This window comes from Chinchilla lanigera, unplaced genomic scaffold (genome assembly GCF_000276665.1).
Source record: "Chinchilla lanigera isolate Chin_1 unplaced genomic scaffold, ChiLan1.0 scaffold00009, whole genome shotgun sequence".
Lineage (NCBI taxonomy): Eukaryota > Metazoa > Chordata > Mammalia > Rodentia > Chinchillidae > Chinchilla > Chinchilla lanigera.
This window is the reverse complement of record NW_004955410.1, coordinates 18,857,483-18,875,301: the sequence shown is the minus strand read 5'-3', so window position 1 is coordinate 18,875,301 and position 17,819 is coordinate 18,857,483. Positions and strand designations below refer to the sequence as shown.

Below are 17,819 nucleotides of genomic sequence, written 5' to 3'. Positions count from 1 at the left end.
CTAAGCTTTAGCATCAGAGACTATACTACCTTTGGCAATAACAGTCTCAGACAAATGAATGCATATTATTTTGGGTGATAACCTTAAGAGGCAGTTATTCATTGTTCAAAATAAGAGAAAAGTGGATTTGTGAAGTGCTAAGAATAATACATTATGATTATGATTGTTATCGGCAGTTCTGGGGATTGAACCTGGGGTGTTCACTTTGAGCTGCATTTCCCCAGATTGTTTTCTACTTATTACTTTGAGACAGGGTCTCACTAATTTGCTAACTTGCACAGGTTGTACTTCAACTAGTGATCCTCTTGTCTTAGCCTCCAGGACTGTTGGTATTACAGGTCTGTGCCACCTGGCCCTATTCAATACTATCATTCAATACTATTCAATATTATTATTAACATTAAATGATTCATTTACTGAGAAAATAATTTTATAATACTCCATGTAAGGAAAATATATATTTAAAAACTGTTCATCTATCAGTTACATTTACTACCGCTTCATTTCCTCTTAAATTACACTTTAGAAGACTAATAATTGGACTTTATCTTAGCTAAAAATTGTAAGAGGATGTTCTGAGACTAATATTTTCTAATGAATGCAAGTTTCATTGCTCTTATGCTTATAAAATAGAGTAACACATTTTCCTGTAAAGGATGTAACAAATTTGTTTCTTCCCCAAATCTACCTCTTTGTGCTTCTAAAAATGCATGATTTTATAATGGATATAAAAGGAAATTAAGTGATTTTCTGATAAATGCAATGAGATTTCACAGTGAGAAGTAGTAGTGCAGATCTTACCTGTTTGCAGATAAATTGTATCATGTGTCTCACCGCTGAGCAGAAATCAATATTCCACTAGATGGAGCAATAGTGGTAAAAGCTTACGCATGGGTAAGTTCCTGGGAGAGTTTTAAGAGATTTGAAATAAGTACATAATAAATCTCCTCAGAAAAATTGCATATGTATTCCAATATATTTACTGTATGGAACTTCCTGAAGTTCTAAAGGATAGTTTTAATTGATCTCATTTTAAATACTGATTTATTGACTGACATAAAATAAGATTACTAGAAATAAAGCTATGTAATGTTTTCTCAGCGCTTTGAGCATTTGGGCAATTAAGACAGCACACACAGCTATGACAATTCTTAAATAGTATAAATTGGCAGATATCTGGAAGTCTGGGTGCATAGTTTTTATATTTAAAATTACTTTAAAATTTGAACAGTTTGACTAACAGTAGTGCATTAAATTTCTTAACGACATGAGAGATTTGGGGAGCCAGGTAATATTAGGATCCATTCTGCTTAATACTTTTGTATCCTAAATTAAACCCTGAGGCTGGATGACATGCTCACTGTCACATTTCCACTCTTGGCCAAGAGTTCATCCAGGGTGAGAAGAACTGGAAAATAAATGAATTTGCAATTTTCAATCCCCAAAGAATGTTTATTCTCTAATATGATCTATTCATCATTTTAAATAATTATTGTTACTTATTTTTAATTATTTTTGACTATATAACAACTTTAATTTTTAAAATATACAGGGTCAGTACTACGCTTAATACCTTGACACTTTTGCTAGATTACTGTAGTAATTGAATTTTGACAGAACAGCTTTCTAGTGATGAGAGAAAATGTTATAGAAAATAAATAAAAATTATCGTACAAACTACAGCAATAAGCTACCTTTCATTTGCCAGTAATATCCTTCTGACCTAAGGAAAACACTATTCGGAGAAGGTCACGAAGCAAATAGATCAATGGAAAGAAAGTCTGTTCAAACCTAGGTTGTTGGTCAGAAGAGTCAAATATCTCTTTACATTTGGATCATGTTTTTGGCCTCAGAAACAAAGTTAATGGATGAAAGGAATCTATATTTATACGAAGACATTATGTTGCTCAATATTCCAACTCCAAGTGATAAAGTAAGTTCACTGCACATATCCTATATATAGATATTTTAATTTCTTCTGCCCATAAGAAGGGGTTGAGGGACTTGAAGTGTGAATTCCAGAGCACAGAGTCATATACAGGTTTTGGGGGTCAAAAAGAGGGTAGGGGACTTGTGAAGAGGATGAAGAAGGAGTTAGGTTTATGAGTCAAGGTCTGGTGGGAACATTTTTGAAAATGTAGGTGCTGTTTCCTGCAATCAAGGGCTTTCCAGAGCTTGATAATCATTTCCCAGCTGTATTACATGGGTGAATGGTTTTTAGTTGTGGGTACTGCATGGTTTTTCTTGCAACTGTGTAATGGCAGAGGATCATCTTCACCTCGCTGATAGAAAGTGAGGAATACAACTCCCACAGCTTCTCCCCTCTTTTCCTTTGTCTTGAAGAAAACTTGGCTTTGTGCTAAAGTGTGAAAAAAAAGGAGGGTTTGACTGTAGTAGGGCAGGCTTATTTCAGCTCAGTTGGTGTCAACCTTAATAAGTCAGTTGACAGAGTAATAAATTGGGTGTCTGCTCAGGATCTGGCACCTGTACAGGAAATAAAAAGTATTTCAATTGCAGGCAGGTTCCTCTTTGTTTTAGAAATGGAAGTTTTTCAAGACCCTCTTTATTTTATTGAGATCCTGGTATCTTAAAGCCTATTTCAATAGTCATTGGAACTTACAAGGAAGACAGAAGATTTTAAAAAAAATATTGTAGTGATGGAACCATTGTGAACTAGGTGACAATGTTTGCTTTGCTCAAAATTGTGCCTTCGTGCTGTGCCTGAAACTTAGCAGACACCCAACAGGAATTTGTTGAATGAATAACCCAATCCATGGATGGATTTGCTTTGCCCTCATGGGATAAAATTTATTTAAGCATCTGTAGATTAAACTTCTTGTTTAATCTTACACATTTTAACATTATATTTTGGACCAGTTGATTTTAGGCAGTGGTTACCAGCTGGGTACCATTTTGCTCGTTTTGAAGCAGTTGGTAGTGTCCTGGGACATGTCTGTGTCACAGATGGCATGGAAGCAGTACTACAGGGTCTAGCAGACAGAGAATAGGGTTGTTGCTATGCATTCTATCATGTACTATACAGTCCCTCAGAACAAAGAAGAATCTGGCCAAAAGGACAATTATTTCAAGGTTGCATTCTCTGTTTTTAGAGAAATTACTACATTTCATGATATAAAATTGATATTATTTACCATTTTTCACTTATATCACTAGTGATATTATTCATTAAAGTTTTTAAAACATGAATTTTATATGGGAAATAATCAACTAATAAACAGTAGAGAATAATTTGAAGATTTCCTAGTTTGCACAGGATGGTCTCCTAAAACAGAGTAATCTTGTCCAAATGTTCCTAGTGGAACATTAACACTCTTGAGATGCCCTAGTACAAACATGTAAATTAAGAGCCAAACTAACATTCTTTAAGATAAAATTTTCACTGAGTTGTTACTTTGACAAATACCTTTGATGAAAACTTGAAGAGCAGGTTTTGTACTTCCAGTGCTTTGGTTTCTCAGGGCTCCCAAGCACTGTGGGGGCCTTAGCTCATGGCCTGTCCCTTCCCAAGGGAGACGTCGCATACATTTCTGGGTATCACAGACTGCTGGTCTCAGCAGACTGCTAGCCACCTGATCAGGTCTCCTATGACACACCTGCAGAGGTCTGCGCTCTGGGGGACTGGATCAGGAAAAGGCCCACAGAAGACTGAAAAGCAAGCTCCAGCCTACTTTCACAGAGCCTCTGGTCAACTCACAGTAAGACTTAGGTTGGAACTGTGGCAGGAATATTTTGGGTTAAGGACTTTCATTCAAGGGCAAGTCTGATTCATTGCAAAGTGAGTTTTAAGAGATGTGATGTACAGCCCTGCTAGAAACTGATAGCAGTTGGCAGTTTTTAAATTATATATTTTGATGCTATCCTGAAATAGCATAATATTTAATTTTTTATTTGAAACAGTAATAAAGCATTCAAGGTCATTTAAAAGTTTTTAACTCTTAATTAAAGTCAAATCATAATTGAATACAAGGATACTTTGATAAATTAATCAAAGTACGCAGTAGCATGCTAATTCATAGAAACTGACTTCATAAAAGGAAATACTTTAAAATGGTTAATTTCAATAATATGGTAGCCTGAGCTACCAGTTGAAGTTTTATTTAAAATTGCAATATATAAGAATTTTTGTCAGAAATTTGAATACCAAATTCAGTGGTGATTATAACTAAATCTTAATTACTGTAAGTAGAATGACCACTTATTTTATGTTTCAATAATAAATATAGAAGGAAAAATAAACTAACCCAAATTTATAAGAAGGATAAAACAAATGGCTATTTTGAATCTTATTTTGTGTTTCATCATAGAAAATATTAAGTACAAGTATTATATAAAATTAAGTATACTATATGTTTTTGAAAGTTATCAAAGTAAACACTTTGAAAATCTTGATAGAAAAGTTTACAACATATTCTCGAATCTAGTGTCTTAGTTACCTTTTCCTTGATTGGAAAAAATGAACAACATACACAAGTTAAGGGAAGAAAGTTTTCTTTCTGCTCACAATTTGTAGAATTTTCATTCCATAAATGGGTGGTTGCAAGGCAAGGGAGAATGGCAGAAGGGTATCACAGAGGAGAAATAGTCCATGGTATGGCAGGGAGGAAACTGAGCAGTGAGCTTTCCTTTCCCTTCTTATTCTATTCAGGCTATAAGCTCATTGGTTGGTGACACCCAGACCCATGTGGGCCTTCCCATTATCTATATCCAGAACTGTGCTAAACCAGTTGGTGGATTAATCCATTAATCATACCCATAATCCAGTATCATATCCTCATGATCTAGGCACCATCCAAAAACCCCACCTATGAACACATGAGGCTTTAGGGAGTCATTGATATATAAGCCATAACACTAGGCTTTAAAAACAGCTTTAATGAGATGTATATACCTTATTTCAAGGAGAAAATTGTTTTCATAATATTTTTGAATTCTAGTTCATAAGAAATATTGAAATGGTGTGGGAATTCAATACATAATTTTAAGTAAAATATCTAAAAGACACTCTACATATGTGAAAGAGAGAAGAACAAAGAATGATGGGAGAGAAAAGGGAGGATAGAATTAAAAAGACTCAATTTTAAGGTGAAGGTAAATTTTGTGGGATTAAAGTATTTGAAGGCAGAAGGCAACTTACATTCACCTTAAAATAACATTATATATATTTTTCTGCTTTTTGTACTTCCTTTAGAAAGTGTCTTTTTTTATGCTCTTCATTAAACTTTAGAAATGACAATCACACAAAAACAATTGTAATTTTCTTATATTCATTTTGCATGTGTTTCATGAAAAGTATTTGAAGAGACATAAAAAAAGCTGTTCTTCTAAATTCTAGGAAACACTGAAAACAATTGGGCTCCTCAGTGCGTATAAAACGAAAGGAAATATCATGAGAATCACCTTTATACTACATATACTAAGCTTTAAAGGGAACCCTAGAGCAGGAAGAAACAAAGTGGAATGGTGAAGGAGTCTCATTTTTACACATGAACATACTAATTTTAAGTGTTATCAAAAATGTTTTACAATGATGTTATATGTAAAATAGAGTATCCAAATTGCTTGTGAATTTTATTTTCCAGTCTGTTTTTCAGGAGAAGTGACCAGCTATGTTTATAACTGGAAGAACTACAGTCTCTTCAGTTTGCCTTGGGATTTGCCATGAACTTGGTATTTAAACTTCTTAAGGGAGTTAAATGCTGCTACTACTGGTTCCATCTACATAGCTCCTGGTAGGTTTGAAATAAGATTTTTTAAATTTATGCTGAAAGTTGTTTGGTACATAGTAAGTGTTCAGTGAATATTTATTTAATGAATAATTCAATGAATAAAATAGTACATTTTGTGTAGTATTTTATTTCAAGTATTTGGCTAGTAATGAACATTTCCTTTGAAATTTAAGTGGAGATAACCTGAGGTCATTTTAAAAAATAAATAGGAAATTTTCGCAGTATATTTTTCTCGAATTCTTAAGCTTTACGAGGTAATATCTGCTGCTGTTATTATGACACGCCTTGTAGAGATTTCAGACAACATCGCAGTTATTAGAGCTCATTTAGAAGAGTTCTGTAACAGCATGGACTTCTAGGTAACGTGTGCTGTCATAGTAAGCTTGATTCAACCTCTGGCAGTTCTTCCATACTGCAAATGAAAATTCAATCAGCTAGGTTCTGACCGCAAGAAGCTTCAGTGCCGCTGGAGTTCTGCAGAATTCCTTACAATGGTAAACCCTCTCCCTGCACTGGTTCGGTGAATTTGGTGTTTGAGATTCATAGCTGCACCTTCCAAAGAAATGTTTTGTTATGTTGAGGGAAATGGAAAAGTGAGAAATGGAAACCGGCCCGAGTCTGAACTTAGAAGGGATAAGTGGGGGTTAAGAATAATTGTGGTGCTAAGGTGAGCAAGTAGTCTCTGAGGAGGAATAAGGCATGCCAAAGCAGTTCTGAAAGGAAGTGCAGGAGAGGACTAATTGTGAAAAAGTCTTGGAGAGCAGCGTTCAGGATTTCAGTGGGAGGTTGGGTTGAGTGGGTGGGGAGGAAGGAAGGAAGAGGAAGAATCCTGGAATAATAATACAGCATAGACGGGAGATGGAAAGAAGAGACCTGAGGTAGGGTGAATAACCGAGTTACGTGTGTAGGAGTCCCTGTGACTAAACATCCTTCCCAAGACGAGATGAGGGAAACGGGCGGAGCCCAGCCCTGTGTTCTGAGTAAGGCTGCTAAACCTTAAATAAAACATTGCTTTGTTACGCACTTCAAACATGTACTTCGTGAAACTGAAAGTAGTGCTAATTTACTGAAACAATTTTAAAATAAATACATAAGCTGAAAACATTTATTTTCATGGGATAACATTTGTCTTTGAAAAGAGTAGGTTGGCTTCTGACATCATTTCTGTGTACATAAATGTAAGACAATACTCCCAAATCAAACACAATTAAGAATAATAGTCTAGGTAGTAAACTATTTGTATTTTATTGCAAAGCAGTAGTTTTCTCCATAAGATAAGCATATTTTGATATTCTGTGCAACAAATGGGTGCTAGAGAACGATTTTACATTGTATTATTTAATTTTAGGGAACTTTTATAGTAAATGCTGTGCAAGGATGTGTTTGTTTGGGGAACCTGTGAATTTACTTAATCTTTGAATGCCCGTTATAACAGGAAAAAAAGAGCGATAAAATATTCTCAAATATAAAACTTCTAAAAAATATGTTGGTTGTTAGTGATTTTAGGAAAGAACAATAAAATAAAATAACATTAAAAGTATAGAATCAAGGCTATTTCAAATATGCTTCCCATTAGAAAATTTTGAAATGAATCCAGTGCAGGAGGCAGGCATTTAAAAAAATTGAAAACCTTCTGGAAAAACATTCACAACCTTCAGGCTATGGAGCCTAATCATAAGTTCAAAGACTTATGACTTATAATGGAAAACCAGTTAGCAAAACTAAGTTGTGTAGTTAAATGTGTCAACTTTCAGTAGGACAGTTTGATTTTATATTTTTGTATACAAATAATAATGAAAAATATTGAAAAATTTTTTTGAATCTAGAAATACACAAGTATAGAAAAATCTTATATCAAATTTCATGAGCTTCTGGGATTACTGAACCCAAACTCAATAATCGGTCAAATTTATTTAACTGCAAAAAAGTGTCAATAGTTCTCAAATCTAAATATTACCTAAAATATGGGAAGAAAAGAAAACAATTAAAAGTATGACTTTTCTTTCACTGCTCTCAATAAAATGCTATGATAAAAATGTATTCCACATTTGAAAACATGTTAAAGGTTATAAATTTTAAAGAAATAATATATTCAGTACGTGACATTCTTTTATTGACGCTATGTTTCAGTTACCTAAATCATTGCTAGTTTTTTGTTGTTTATATTGTCATCTGTTTTTCCTGGCAGACAGGCAGTGTCTTCTTACAGCTAGGTGACAGTTTGTTATTGTTTGGAAATAATTTATTCCCCCAAAATTGAATTTGATCTCTATTTGTGTGTGAATAAGCAGAGAGATATTTTAAATAATGTGTTCTTTATATTTTATTACTTTTCTTCTGTAATGAAAAATTGCCAACTTTTGACATCTTACATAAAAAACACAATAGTTGCTATAATTTACCTTGATGACTTCAGATAAACATAATATGATAAAATTAAGTCTTAAAAGTAGCTTCTTGTGTTCTCTTTTATATAATTATGCATTACTTTTCTTTGTATTACTTTTACTAAGTGTTTAATAAACATGAATGCAAACAAGTAAAGACTTTTTGTGAGAACAATTAGAAGATGAATAATTACTTCTGGGGAGACAAAAGAATGAGGCTTCTAGGATTTGATTATATCTTGCCTTGGACGGTAGTTACATAGTGTATATATTTGGAAAAATTTGTTGAGCTAGTTGTACTGTAAAATTTATGTACCTTGTGCATATGCCTTTTAATCAAATGTTAGATTAATAAATTGGAATTGGTGTTGCACGCCTGTAATCCCAGCACTCTAGGAGGTTGAGGCAAGAAGATAACATGTTGGATCACAGCCTGGATAGTTCAGCAATCTAGGGAGATTCTGTCTCAAAGACAGGCTTGCATGGGAGTTGCTGAAGCCGCTGAGTGTACAGCCCATGAGGTGTATCCCCACTAATGGGGGAAGAAAAACAAAGATAAATAATACCTGCAATGTGAATTATGTGTGATTAAAATCAGACTGATAAATACACAACCAAATTTAGAATTAAGAATGGCGAAGTCATGATTGTGAGTGTAAGCTTAAAGAGGTGACTTTGTACAATTTGTGTCTGGTGATTTTACATGGCAGAGGACGGGTGGATTATAAGCATACCAGTTATGAGTTTATCACCTCTCTTCTCCAAATCTATCTTCACTGTCCTTGCAAGTGTTACATTTCTCCTATGCCAGCTGACTCCATGTTAGGCTTTGCCAGTTTAAGGTTTGGAGAGAAACTGTGAAGCCGGAACATGAGAGAGGTACTTTGCTTCCATTTTCCAAAGTACAGTCTCTTGTCTGGCACTCAGCACACTCGTAGGTAAAGGATCTGGTACATTTACGTCACGACACAGGCACAGGTGACAATTTCTGGCAGGAGGATTCCATCTAGGGGAGCATACTGAGGGACTATTTGCAGCCTCCACCCTCTTGATTCTTTTATTCTGAGGCACTGATGACACATTCAGGCAATAAAGCGATTCAGTTCATTCCTGCCTTAGTTACCTTCTCGTTGGTGGAACAAAATACTCCATAGGCACAAGTTAGAGGAGAAAAGGTTCATTTTAGCTCACAGTTTGGAGATGTTTCAGTCTGTACTGAGCTGGCTCCAACTCAGGGGGCATGGCAGAGGAAAAATAGTTCATGGTATGGCAGACAGAAGGCAGAAAGCAGCAGCGAGCTTCCTTTCCTATTTATTCCATTTAGTCTAACCTGGATCTGTGTCACTCACACTCAAGGTAAACTTCTGTCTTCAGTAAATCCATCCAGCCACACCAGGAACTATGCTAAGGCAATCAGTGGACTAATTCAGTCATCACACCTTTAATCCAGTATCACACACCTATGATCCTTCCACCTCCCCAAACCTCACCTATGAACACAGATATAACCCATTATAAATTTCAAAATAAGGGTTTTCATCTGTAAAATATCAATATTATGCAACCTATCATATTGTCTCCACTGGTTTTACCTGACAAGTAAATTGCTGACTTCATTTTCCATTTATCTCTGGATCTAATAAAAGAAGTGATAGAAAAAAAAAAAAAAAAAAAAAAAAAAAGAAGTGATAGATATTTTTGTGTAAATAGTCACAGCATTTACTTCTACAACTTTATTGTTGCATGTTTAAATGAACCTGTGTATATGACTTCTTTGATTTTACATTGCACTTTCCTTTTTAATTTACAGAGCTAAATTTAGATCATCCTTATTTCCACCATGGTTTAAAGAAAGAAAAGAAACACAGATATTGATTAGAAATTATTTTAGCTTGTGATGGTGCCCAGATTGTGGTTAAAAGTGAAGAATATGTTTGTGTTTCATGTATGCTTTTGTTTCTTTTTTTTAAAGACACATATCTAAGTTGTTTTGTGATGATAGATCCTTGTGTCTCATACTTCAGTAGAAGTTTCGTGATGGTTGTGTTGTGACTGTATCCTTGACAGTGAAGTCCCCTGTTTACCCAAGTTAGTGTCCTTTTCCTTGGCCTACTGTCTTGATTGCTGACCTCATAGTCATCAGAGAAGGTATCTTCAGAATCCCTGACAGCATTACATCCTACTAAAACACAAGACCCTACCATTAACACATTTATTCTGAGTTCATTTCAGTTGCCCATTCCATACATAATCTTAAGTGTTCACCTATAAGATCACTTAAAATATGTATGCACTGAAATATCCTTTTTGCTTCCCCTTTTGCAGCCCTATTTGTGGAAGTCTTTCTCTTTGAAACAATTTATTCTTACCATTGGCAGCTGGAGTCACCCTTAGAAATCACAGCTTAAATTTCTTTTCTTTCTCTGAGATGCCATACATACATAATATATAAAAATGCATTTGAAAGAAAGATTATGGCTATCATCAAGTAATGGCAAGTATAGGTGCATTGTATCATTAACCAAAGTTAACCATATATTTGATAATAAGCAATATGTGTCAGGAATATCCATCAGCCTATTTTTGAACATTGATACTTAAACAGAGAAATATTTCCTGGAACAGTTGGTAAAATTTCAGGTTTGCTATCATAATATTTTCCAGGAATATTTTTTTTTCCCACAGGAAACCTGTGAAAGAGTAGTCAAAATGAAACTGGAAGGCAGAAGTAAAGATTATGAGTACTGTCTGAGTTGTGATTCAGCTTGGGAAAACAGAATATATCTTGGTTTTCCTTTAATCATAGGACATAGTGTACGTGCTCCTGCCTAGCAGAAAGATCACTGAAATTTGACTCAACAAATCCAGGTGTGCATCTTTGCAAAACCATTTGCAACACATAAAGCTTTGCAATTAGTCTCTCTGAGATAGATTTCATTGACTTGATTCACTACCTACTTTTTGTGAAGAGATTTGAATGAAAAATAAAGTGCAAGGACCAAGTCAACATGAGTGAGTGACTGAAGGCATTGACTCAGGGCAAGCAGGAAGGAGGAGAAGGTGAAGGTTGAGTGGATCCTTATGGACACAGTGGAGGGGGAAAGTTTGACTTGGCTTTTAGGATAATCTTGGAACAATATCTCATTAAACAGCCTCTGGGAAAAACAGATTTTAGTGCCAAGTAATTTAGGTCGAAGGACAACTGGGAAAAGTGTTTCCTACTTGGTCTGTGATGTTAGCACGTGAAATATTTGAGCACAGACACTTCAGACTGAGAACCCAAACCAAATGGAATTCTACCCTCTTTCATTCACTAGACAGCTTCATTTAATAACTGTGTGACTGAATGTAATCTCACTGCATTAACACAGTGTAATGAAAGAGACCACCCTCTGTGCTATCGAAAGACCACGCCAAGTGAAAATTCCTACCTAACTTGGAGGTTACTTCCTATTGTTAGAAACTTCTTGCATTGCTTCACTCATGGATTTTTTTTTGAAAGATATTTAAAAACCATCTCTCTTAAACCAATTCCATGCTAGGCATACAGGATAGCTAGGTATCACCACTGACTGCTTTCTTTCTTTCTTTTTCTTTTCTTTTTGTTACCGGGAATCAAATTCAGGACCTTGTGATTGCCAGGCAGGCACTGTGCTGCTGAGCTGTATCCCCAGCCTCATCACTGATTGTTTTCTGTGTGTCTCACATGCCAAAATTTACTTATAAAATGAGAAGGACAATATGAAGATGGCTGTGTAGAAATTCTTAGCTTAATGAAACTGTCCTCATTGTCACTAATTCTTAAATTTCCAAATTTGTGAATATTCTGAAGTGGTGTATATAAAAACCAAATAGTATTCTGTTTAAAATTCATATTCCTGAAATGATGTTAGTAATAGTATTAATTAGTATCACAAACAAAGTCAAGTACAATTGAAAATCATCAGAAGAGCAACATGCATAATGGCAGAAAGCATAGAATGTTAAATGACTTGAATTCAACATCTACTACTACCACTTTTTAAGTGAGAATTGAGGTGGGTTAAAATGAATGACTTTAACTGACATATGTATGTCTTATGAAATGGGAATAATGATAACAGCATATACTTGATAGATTTTAATGAAACTTAAAAGAACAACACTTTGGTAAGTGACTAGTGCATAGTTAATACTGCTTAAATATCACTGTTACTATTGAATGAATCTTCATTGTATCACCAGATAATAGATTAGGGACATTGTTGATAACACAACCCTTTATATTATTTAGATCCTAGGACAATCCTCTAAATTAGGCATTTAGTCATTCATAAAACATTAATGAGCACCACTGTGTAGCAGGAGGTTATCTAATTGTTAGGAGTACAGCACTGAGCAAACAAAGATGCTACCTTTATGGAGATTACATCCTAAGGGAAGGGGGGCTCCAGGAGGCCAGGTGTGTGCGTGGTGTAATGGAATGTCAGGTAGCAGGTGGGCTCTGGGACAGTGACTGATGGGCCCAACAATACAGTGAGGCCCCTGCAGGGCTCTGATGAAGAGGAGTCATCCTAGGTGGAACTGGGATGAGGTGCAGAAGGCAGCTTAATCAGTTATGAATAAACAGCGTTCTAGACAAAGAGGCCTGTGGAAGCAAAATGTGTAATAAAGGAACATGCATAGAAAACTTGGGAAAAACTGAAAGGCTGCATGTGGATGACACAGTGGGAACTGGGAGAAGGAATTCAGGACGATGACAAAGATGGTATCAAAAGGCAGCAATAAAGCTAGTGAGTCCCAGACCTTCTACCCCTATCAGTTGATTTATTCAGGGTGTAGTGTGAAGGCATTGGAAGACGTTTCAAAGTGTGACGTTTTTCAGGTAACAAACATTCACTAAAGACTTACAATAGACCTTCACTTGTATAGCTATGTGGAATTCTCAAAAACAAAAGCAATCTAATGAAACTTCCTACTGTAGTTTTGAGATGGTCTGTGGAGTAAGATTACTAACATAGGTGAAGAGTGTCAGAGTGGCATGGATGCTTTATAAAATTACCCAGAATGCTTCTCTGATGAGGTGCATTTGAGTAAGGAGTGAAAGTTTTCAGGAGTAAGCCTGATGATTCTGGGGAAAGGGAGACTAAGGCAGAGGAACACCAAGTGAAAGGCAGAATCATAGCTGACTCATCAGAGCAAATGCAAGGAGACTGCTATGCCTCCAGCCAAGTAAGAGAGTGTTTTGTTACACCCAAAACACATTTCCAATACAATAAAATGATTCCATGACCTAATTAGTATTGTAAAGAAATCTTCCAAACCTATCATTATTTATAGATCTTTACTTGGTATCTTGGAGGTTTCTATACTTCAGAATAATGCACCATATGAGGACATAACGGCACATATTTCTTCTGGAAAGTGAAGAAATAATACTGTATCTGCAGTTTTTCCAGGTAGTATTAGGAGAACATACATAAGGAAGTTGAACATCTGTAAATTTATTTTCTTAAAACTATAATTGCATTGATCAAACTTTGGGATATTTTTACCTGTGCATACCCAAACTTACAGGAATCTATCTTTCATTATGGTTGTAGGACTTGGTCAGATCTTAGATATATTGGAATCAAATACCAGAAGCATTTGTTAATGTTTGTTATATGGTTTATAAAAAGAAGAGGAAATTTACAAATGTTCCAAAAATAGGTTATGAATAAGTGAGTTATTCAGAAGGAGGTTATTGGTTACTGAGTAGGCCGAGGATGGGATTATGAATGGAATTCATTGATCAGTTTTTTAATCAGTTGTTTACAGAAAAAAAGAGGGATCAAATACTTAAGTGATATGCCAACACAATGATAGATTTTAGTACTTGTCTTCTGTCCAACTTTAATGGAACCCAAAGACACGGACTGAGAAAGAAAGAGGAGTCTTTTATCCATTACCCTGAAGTTCTGGCCAAAGAAAGTGTTTAGAGTCAGACAAGATTAAATGTAATGGAAGACGAGAGTCTTCCATGACTCAGTGGAGTTGCCCATTCCTATTTTAACCGCTTGGCTTTATTCCAACCTGAGAAAACACCAATTTTCTCCTCTCCTCCAATTTGGAAATTCGGACTTAGGTTGGGACATTTGCTGTTTCACTTGCTAAGAAAATACAGATATTTATGGTTTTATAATTCTGGAGGCCAGAAGTTTGAGTTCAAGTTGTACACAGGGTTACTTTATTCAGAGGCCTCTCTTCTTGGATTACAAATGCCTCCTGTCATTCTGTGTCCTCATACAGTCTCTGTTTTACTGTCCTCTTTTTATAGGACACTGATCTTGTTGACTAGGACCTGCCTTAATGATTGCTGTGACTTGCTCCTTTAGAGACCCTGTTCCCAAATACAGTCACATGCTGAGGTATTGAGGTTAAAGCTGAATGTATGAATTCTTTAGAGATACATTTCACCTTATAAGAAAAACCTAGCTGACTGGGCACGCAGTATTGTCCTTGATCATAGCATTGTTTCCCTGAGCCCACGAACAGGAAATATTTAGTGGGGGAAAGGTACACAACGAGAGTTGGCGACGCTTAGCTTTCAATCTATTTAATCTTTCTCAACTTCCCTCTCCAAGTTTGTGAAATGGAGTAGTAATAATATTCTCATTTTGCTGTGGCTATCAAAGTTATGTTTTCTTCCTGTGGTGATATTTCCTTCCTGTTTTTTAAACACGTTGTGAATTTATGAGATGTTCTCCGCACTATACATTGAATACAAAAGTCTCAGTAATTCACTTGACAGGCATTACTCATTTGAGTTTGGTAGTTTTCTAAATTCTTTGTTCAAAATCAAACATGTCTCTCCTAGCAATCGTGTTTTCTAATGCATTTCTTGGAATTCTGATTCTTTTCCTCTTGACTTTTATTAGTACATGTTTGCAGTATATAATGATTACATTCACCCCAGGGGATTGAAACGTGTGCATAACACATTTGAACAGCCTTCTTTTCCGGTTTCCCTCTATCCCCTTTCATTTTTCCAGCATACGATTCGTTTTCTCATCCTATAAAACTTTACAAAGTTAATTATCATGTATACATATTGAAAAGCAGACTATTAGTCCAAAGAACATATAAAGTATATAAGACAACTGTCCTAAGTCGATACATTTTTAGATACAGACTACATTCTTTTATTTTTTAATTAAGTTTATTGGTACAACTTAAATATGCATAATGATCACACTGACCACAGGGAATTTGTACCTGTACACTGGTATTTTAGTGCTTCTTTTTTTTCCCATTCCCCTCCCCTCTTCAATTCCTCTTCCCTTCCTTATTTATAAACATTTGTTTCCATATTATCCCTTTTTTTGCTCATTTTTTTTCTTTTCCCTTTCACCCTTATTACCCTTTCCTTTTGAACAATTACAGAGAGTGCCATAAGAATGGACCAGTCAAGGTTAAAAAAATAGGGATACTTATTTTACTTATTCAAAATCATTTCTGTAAAAGATAACTGCACATAAAAGCACAAGGAGCAAGATGTAGAAAAGAAAAGGTATGCTTAAACCCATCCACTGGGGGTGGCAGCTTTACCTACAGGGGAAGAAAATGAGTCCTTGCAGCCCACCTTCCTGGATTTCACCCATGACGCCAATGTTTTCTAATATTTAATTTCAACCAACATTTTCCTCTTTTGTGTTTCCTTACTAGAGAGAGGTAAATAGCCATAACATAATCTTCATGGGTCATGGGTCACATTTATATGGGGTTTAAACCTTGTTTAAACAAGTTAAAATAGAGAAAATAAGCTACAGTTTCAAGTGAAAAATAAGTACCAATTATGGTCTGGCATTTGTTTATATAATGTATTTATTTAATAAATTAAAATGATATAAAAATTATTGTGTCTTTTAAATGACAGATGATATACCAGCAGTTAAAAAAAGCTGCCTTACTGAAATGCATAGTTGTGTACTTGTGTTCATACAAATGTAGCTATTCTCATTGTCATCTGGAAATCATAACTGTATTTCAGAAAGAATCTTGTAGAAATGTACTATATAATTTTATTATTGAGTATATGTTTATGTATTATACAGTATGAAATAAAAGTAGAGAGAACTCAGGTTACAGAAGCCAAATCATTCAGATTTTTATTTATGAAACTTAATGAAGTCACTTTTATCTTTAATAAGATACACATATAAGAAAATGAAAATTTCACCTCTTACTACAGGATGTATAGACAACAGAGACTTCTCTGACACACTGCTTTAGTCTTGCACTTACATGAAATAATAATCACAGTCTTTTCCTAGATGAATATTTGTGAGCTACAATAAAAACAGTTACAATGTACTTTTCATTTGTGATTTGTTTTCTTGAAGTGACACATTGTGCAATTTGAATTTGGGGGACAGATCAACTCTGTGCATGTCTCTTCCCTTTTCCAAATTTAGTGTGTTTATCTGGCTATTAGGAAAATATTGGAACATTTTGGAACAAAATTCATTCAAATTAGTACACTTTACCTGCATTTTAAAGTTACTTTTGTTGCCTTTTCTGCTTAATTACATATTATCTTGTTACAAAAAAGTTTTTCCAGCTTAGAGATAAAATTTCTTTTCCAGAAGCAAGAAAAGGATTTGGAAAACATTACTAAAACAGATTTCTTCTTTCTTTTCTTCCAATAGTAGGTAATTTGATTTTGGCCTTTTACTTAAAGACTCACATTTCTCAGAATGCCTTCCAAAATGTAATTCCACATCATAGGCATTTGTGCAATGTGTATATAGCTTTTTCCTCTCCAAATTCAAAAATCTTGATAAATCCAGCAGCTATATGTTATCACAATATATCGATTATGCTCCATCATCTTTTAAAAGTAATGTTAAATGCCAGCTGTGTGCTTCAGAGCTACTTAAACTATTGAAGAAGATACATCCTCTATGTGAAGTGCTTATACTAGGAGTTAAACCAACAGTGCAGGGGAGCCCAGAAAAATATACCAGATGTGCAGGTGGTAGTCTCATTTCATCAGTGTTAGGTTTCATTAGTAGTGAACAGTTCTTTTCTTTGGAAATATAGGGAGATAGTGGGGAAAATAAGTCCTCATACAGAACTTGATGGGCTCCATCATGGTGATAATACTGCTTAGGAACTGACTGTCAGTGAAAGGTCGCAGTGAGCCACACATAAAGCACAAAAGCAAATGAGGAGGAAGTAGAAAACAAACAAAGTTGAAAATGAGGTTGAGAAGAGGACATTTGAATGAAGACAATGAATATAAATCATATTTATAGCAAAGGTCTGTAAAGTAAATTTTGAAATTTTAAAAGAATAGCACAGTATAGACAATCATATAAAATGCAATTAATTAATGGCTATAAAATCACATTAAGTTAACCACCTAACGTTATTTTAATTTTTTACCATATAAATCTCATATAGAAAACTAGGATAATTAAAGGGATAGACACAGTTACTAACACGAAGAAAAGAGATTGATGAATATTTTATGAGACTAGAGACAAAGACAGGTCAAATGTAAAGAAATATGTTACCATGGCAGTACAGGAACTCCTTAGAACAACACATTATATAAATCTTAAATATGCAATGTCTTTTTGTGACTCTCTCTCTCTCTCTCTTACTCTCTCTCTCTCTCTCTCTCTCTCTCTCTCTCTATATATATATATATATATATATA

General features: G+C 34.9%; 1 protein-coding gene across 1 annotated transcript in view; it reads left to right on the top strand.

Annotated features, from left to right (window-relative positions):
* Positions 1-17,819, top strand: part of Agmo (alkylglycerol monooxygenase) — a 168,634-nt gene that overhangs the window by 6,523 nt on the left and 144,292 nt on the right. The window contains 2 exon segments of the mRNA XM_005415288.1: positions 5,567-5,704; positions 5,707-5,743. Coding sequence (XP_005415345.1) covers positions 5,567-5,704; positions 5,707-5,743 — 175 coding nt within the window.